This window comes from Manacus vitellinus, unplaced genomic scaffold (assembly GCF_001715985.3).
Source record: "Manacus vitellinus isolate BGI_N305 unplaced genomic scaffold, ASM171598v3 ctg7180002216943_pilon, whole genome shotgun sequence".
Lineage (NCBI taxonomy): Eukaryota > Metazoa > Chordata > Aves > Passeriformes > Pipridae > Manacus > Manacus vitellinus.
The window spans coordinates 1-6,144 of record NW_021937328.1 but is presented as its reverse complement, the minus strand read 5'-3'; the positions used below and the strand labels follow the sequence as shown (position 1 = coordinate 6,144).

Below are 6,144 nucleotides of genomic sequence, written 5' to 3'. Positions count from 1 at the left end.
TGAGGATCCAGAGACGCTCCGGCAGCTGGGAATGGGGACACGGAAAGGCTGTGGGTGTTTGTACCATCCATAACAGTTTTCCTTGGCTGGAGGAAGGAGATGCCAGGATCAGCAAAAACTGGCAAAATCACAAGGAAAAGGGCTGGCTAATTATGTTCTGTGGAGTTTAATTAGCACTAGTGGGAGATGGGATGGTGCTCCTGGGTGTTGTGGAGGAGAAAAGCAGCACAAACCCTCTATCACACACCAGGTGGTTCACACAAAAACATCAATTTAGGATCCTCCCTTGGGAAAACTCACCTGGCTGCTGCTCCCAAACACTCATCCTATTGTCCCTAAGGAGAGCCCGCTGCAAGAAGAGGGAGAGGGAGAAAGTGGGATTAAAGGGGTGGAGTGTGGCCAGCAGAGGATGGACTCACTCATCACACTGGTCACTCCTGTCTGTTCCCCGAGGTGGGGAGGAGGACTGGGGGCCCTGGGGACAGGCTTTTCCCAACCAGCTCCACAACAAGGGGCTCATCCCTTTATCCCAGGACTTCTGCGAGTTGAGGACCCCTCTGAACATCCCCTCGGGAAGCACAGCTGCAAGGAGCACAGGATCTACATCCCTTACTGTGGATACCCCCTAACCCCACTCATTTCAGGAGCTCCTGCAGCTCCCCCAGCACCTCCACCCAGCTCCAGAGCGCTGGACCTGGCTGCCACTTCCATAAAAATCACCCCAAAAATCAGAACTGAAAGGCTCAGCCCATCCATTCCCCCGCCCGAGGCAGGAGTTGCCTTAACCAGCTCTCCGGAGCCGGGATCGCCGGAGCAGAGAGCACAATAAACGCAGCGTGTCCTTAAATTCAGACCCCTCCCTTAAGCCTGGGAGCATTTCAGATCTCCACGAGTCAAAGCGATGCAAACAACTGTCACTTTATTGTCACGTCCAGCCGTACCGCGAAAGGCACACAACAAACTGTCATTGGTACAAAAGAATTTCGCTCCGGGGGTGTGTGGGGGGGGAAAAGTTCGTACAGTTTTCCTTGAGGTTTTTTTTTTTTCTTTTTCCTTTTCTTTGTTTTTTTTTTTTTCTTTTATGTCTTTGTTCCTTTTGCAACACAGTCACTGGCTCTCCCATCGCCCCCGACGGGAAGATCCTTTCACAGAAAGGACTATTTTGTGCAGACAGACAGCTCGTTATTGCGGGGGGGAACGGCCCGAGGGCAGGGGCGGGCACGGCCACCCCCGGTCCCTGCCGGAGCCGCCCCGGCCACCTGCGGAATAAACGGGAATAAATGGCACCTCTGTGTCCCCCCTGCTCCAATGGCACCTCTGTGTCCCCCCTGCACCCTGGCACTGCTCCTGCTTGTCCAGGGGTGAGCTCCATCACAGCCCAACACATCATCCCAACCCCATCACTCCAACACTCCAGTCCAGCTTCAGGATAACGGGATGAGGGGGAGGAATGGAGAGGCCCTGGTTTAGCTGCCCCCCCTGCCCAATTTTGAGCATTTCTTTCCACAATTTATCCCTTTTTTTTCCCCTCCAGCTCCGTGTTTCGGCAGGGCAGTGGGTGAGGATCCCGTGGATGGAGGGGGTGCCAGCATGACTCCCCAGCAGAGGGGGAAAAAAAGAGGCTGGGGGTGAATTTGGGGAATTTTCCTGCCTGTACCAACATGGAAACCCACATTGCTGGTGCACACACCACAAATCCAGCCATGGACGGGGATCTGGAGAGGCAAACAGGATCCCAGCCTCGGATGTGGCACTCACAGGAGAAGCTTTTGGGGTGTCCCCCCCAAAACCAGAGCAGGGCACACAGCCCTGAGCCCCCAGGCAGCATCCACCAGCTGCCCTGTGTGGATTTAGGGAGATAAGGATGCTTTAGGGACCACCATCCTCCTGCTTGCCCCGCCAGCACTTGGATATCAACGTTATTTTCCCATAAAATCCTTTGTGCCATGCAAAATCCTGAGGTGGGGACATGCTGCCAGTGCCACAGTCCCACAGCAGCACCTGAAGCTCTCCCACACCTGCTCCCACATCCCAAAAATCCCAATAACACCGAGGTTTTTTGGCACTGTGCCTCTAGCTACGCTCCCTTTCTTTTGGTACCAGCTCCCCTTTCTTGGCTCCCTCCCCCAACATTTCTTACAAAAATAAGATTGTGCTTATTTATAAAATAATTATAATTTTTCTTTTTTTTTTTTAAGAAAAGCTTCCAGTTAAAAAACGGTGGTGTATCAAAATATGGCAGAACTTTGGCTGTCAATGGCTAAACTCTAATTAAAAATATCTGCTAAAAAGGCATTGTGCTGTGAATATTAGCTCTGTAATGCTTCACCCTCCGGTACCGATGGCAAATATTCCACCTGGGCTGTCTGGCTTCCCTAGGACACTCTCAGAAACCGCCCTTGGATTTTTCTAGCACATCACCAGCATCCTCTGGCAGAATTATTCCAACTGTAAGAGACTTAAAGACACGTGAAAAGCCTTGGGAAAATACAACAGAGACTGCACCGGGAAGAGCCACACATACAAGGCAGTTGCATACATATTCTCCTCGAGAGGAAAGTCTATTTTCTCACCTTAGTGCTTAGAAAAAAAATATGATTATTTATACAGTTCATGAAAGAAGAGAGGCAGCTCCTTTGTATAAAAGGGATTTTAGAGCAGGAGTAAAATGCAAATGGGTCTATAAGATCCAGACATATATAAACATACATACCTCGATATATTTATATATGTATTCTCTAGATATTCAACCTTTCAGATGCATTATTGCAATATCCTTACATGGGACCTGTTCTTTTCCATCTTTTCCATCCTTCTTTGCTTTCTTTTTTTTCTTTTTTTGAGGTGGTTTTTTTTTTTGTTTTGTTTTTTTTTTTTGGTTTTGGGGTTTTGCTCTCAAAAAAAAAAAAAATTTTTTTTTAAAGAAAAAGATTAAAACAAGTTGCAAATGGCTCTGCCAACTCCCAGCCACCATCCACCTCGCTGGGAACCGCTCTGGCCTGACCCCCAGGACGTGTTTTTGGAAGAACCGGGATGATGCTCTGCCCCAGCCGTGCCTTCCTCCACGGAACATCATTATTGCTTAATTCTCCCTTCCCATACTGGCCTTTAGGGTTATTTACATTTCTTTGGCTTGACTTGAACTCAACAGTCTGGCACTTTCTCTCAGACGGGGTGGGGGGCAAGGAGGGGAAGAGGCCACGACGAGAAAACACGGGTGGGCTTCTGCTGGTCAGGCGAGCTGTGCTTCTCCCAGTCGAAATAAGACAGCTTGTGTTTGGCACAGACTCATCCGGAGTCGATCCGCCGCGCCCGGGGATCCCCATCGGGACAAATCCTCCCGGTGCCGCGGTTCCCACGGGAACAGGGAGCGGGGCGGGGTGGGGGGAAGGCGCTGTGGACACCCCCCCTCCATGCAGGGCAGGGAGCCCCATCCTCCCCCACCCCCGAGGGCGGGCAGCAGGTCCTGCCCCCTCCCTCCGAGGCGCTCAGACCACGAACTCGGGGACTTCGTCGTGGGTGAGGTCCAAGGAGAAGTATTTGCTGGTTCTTTTGACGGGGAAGGTCTCCTGGATGTTGATGCACTGCTGGGCCAGGCAGCCGTTGCAGTAGAGCCCGTCCTCGTCCAGCCCGTGGGCGCAGCCGAAGGTGTAGCTCTGCGCCGTGTCCTGGCACAGGTTGGCCAGCTGGAGGAAGTCCTTCTGGTAGAGCCGGATGTCGTCCAGGCTCAGGCTGTGCCGGTCCGTCGACGTCTTCGACTTCCTGCACGACGTCTGGGGAAAAAGCAAAGGGGCTTCAGGACCCTCCGGGAAGCCAAGGGAATCCTGAAAAATGGCAGCCCCACCGAACCACCCCGAACCACCCCCCCAGGGCCACGCACCTGGGGCAGGGAGTCGGTGCTCTGCCCCCGCAGCTTCACCACCGTCTCCGAGGAGCTGGAGGTGGAGGAGCTGATCTCCTTCACGATAAGCCCTGCGTGGAGAAGGGAGGAAGAGGAGGGTGCGAAGGTTAATTTTGAGGTGTCTCAGCTCTCTTGGGATCCAACCCTGCTGCCCCTGGGGCTTGTCCCTGCTGTGGGGCACAAGGCAGCCTCTGCTCAACGGGGTGCCACTACCTACAAAGCATCCCAAATTATCCCCCAGAACTGCATCCAAAGCCATCCCCAGTGAGCCTGGTACCTCAGAAACCTCCCAGCACAGAGCTGGAAATGTGGGTGACTCCCTGGGTGCAGGCACAGCTCCAGAGAAGATCATTGAGTCCAACCATTCCTCCAGCACTGCCAAGGCCACCACTAACCCATGTCCCCAAGTGCCACATCCTTTTAAATCCCTGCAGGGATAGGAACTTTACCACTTCCCTGGGTAGCTGTGCTGGGGATGGACCACGCTTTCCACGTAGAAATTTTCCCTAATATCAGCCTAAACACCCCCTGGCACAACTTGAGGCAGTCTCCTCTTTTTTTTTACCCCATCTCTCCTTCAACCCACTTGGGCAAAAGGCTTTTCCCGGTGTCCCAAACGGACACTTTGGGCTAATTCTGCTCTGCTGAACACCAAAGAATCACAGAATGACCTGGGTTGGAAGGGACCTTAAACACCCTCTCATTCCAAGCCCCAAAGGTATGACTCGGGCTGGGGAATTGGAAGTGAAAGCGGCCACCGCCTTACCCGAGTGCCCGTTGAACTTGCGGGACAGCAGCATGTCCTCCGTGATGTAGACACACATGTCGGGGCTCACCTCCATGTCTCCAGCCTGCTCCAGCTCCCGGGGGTCATCCACCAGCATCTCGATTTCTGCCGGAGACAAGAAGGTGGGACGAGCCGCTGACGTGACTCCTCACACCCCGACCACCCGCCGGGACTCACGCTGGAAAGCCCAAACCGGTGTCTCACCATCATCCTGGGAGTCCTCCTCCAGCCGGTCCTTCCCGCCGCTCTCCACGCCGGAGGTGTGGGAGCTGCCGTGGCTGGTCATGGAGCTGCAGGTCTTCAGCTTGCGGTGGGCGCCGGCGCCGGAGAAGCCGTCGTCGGGCCCCATCTCCCTGGGCTTGGGGTCGGCCTCGATGCCGGAGGTGTGGGAGCTGCTGTGGCTGGCGGTGGAATGCCGGGAGAGCGCTTTGTGCCGTCATTGTGCCTGCGGCGCTGCTGCCGCTGGCGCGCGAGCGCTTCTCCAGCTGCTCCATGTCCAGGTCCAGGGTGTCGCTGATGTAGGATTCCCGGTACTGCTTCTTCTCTGCAGGGTAGAACAACGTCAGCAGCCTGCATCCCGACCCCCCGGTGCTCCCTGGATTCCCTGGAAGGGCACGGACCACCCCGGCACACAGGGGCACCCGGGGGAACTGCCACCCGAGCCCGGCGTGGGGACACACCTGGAGGCAGCCCTGCCCTGGTGGCATTTAGGGATGGTGGGATGGGGGGCCTCAAAGTTGCTGTGCTCTGTGCTGGGCTGCCCCTCAAAGGGGGAGGAGGAGGAGGAATAAGAGTTGAGGAAGAGGAGGAGAAGGAGAAAGAAAATTAGGAGATGCAGGAAGAGGAAGAAAAAAAGAGAGGAGGAAGATGAAGATGAGGAGAAAGAAGAAGATGAGGAGGACAAGGAGGAAGAAGAAGCTGAGGAGTAGGTGGAGAAGAAAGTAGATGAGGAGGATGAGGAGGAAGAATAAGATGAGAAGAAAAAAGAGGAAGAAGAGGAGGGGAAAGAGGGAGATGAGGAAGACAAAGGAAGATGAGAAGGGAAAAGAGAAGAAAGAGCAAGAAGAGAAGCAGGAAGAGGAAGAGGAGGAGGAAGAGGAAGAAGAGGAGGAGGAAGAGAAAAAGGAAGAGGAGGAAGAGAAAAAGAAAGTAGAGGTAGAAGAGGAGGAGGAGAAAAACAAAAGGAGGATGAAGATGAGGACGAGGAATGAGATGAGAAGGAAGAAGATGTGGAGGATGAAGAGGAGAAGAAAGAAGAGTAGGACAAGGAGAACAAATAAGAAAAGGAGGAGGAGGGGAAAAGGAAGATGAGGAAGAGAAAGAAGAAGATGAGGAGGGGGAAAGAGGAGGAAGAAGATCTGATGCTTTCACAAGGGCTTTCTGAGCTTGGAGATGGGATGAGGGGTACTGGGAAATGCTGCACTGGGAGGAACTGGGCCATCAGGGATGGCAGCAG

General features: G+C 53.7%; 1 protein-coding gene across 1 annotated transcript; it reads right to left on the bottom strand.

Moving 5' to 3' along the window:
* Window positions 1-2,876: 2,876 nt before the first annotated feature.
* On the bottom strand, window positions 2,877-5,182 carry LOC115307436 (FERM domain-containing protein 6-like). The gene is given in 5 exon segments (XM_029959628.1): window positions 2,877-3,773; window positions 3,881-3,972; window positions 4,668-4,793; window positions 4,893-5,124; window positions 5,126-5,182. Coding segments are annotated over 5 exon segments (792 nt in total). The 3' UTR covers window positions 2,877-3,488.
* Between the last annotated feature and the right edge of the window lie 962 nt (window positions 5,183-6,144).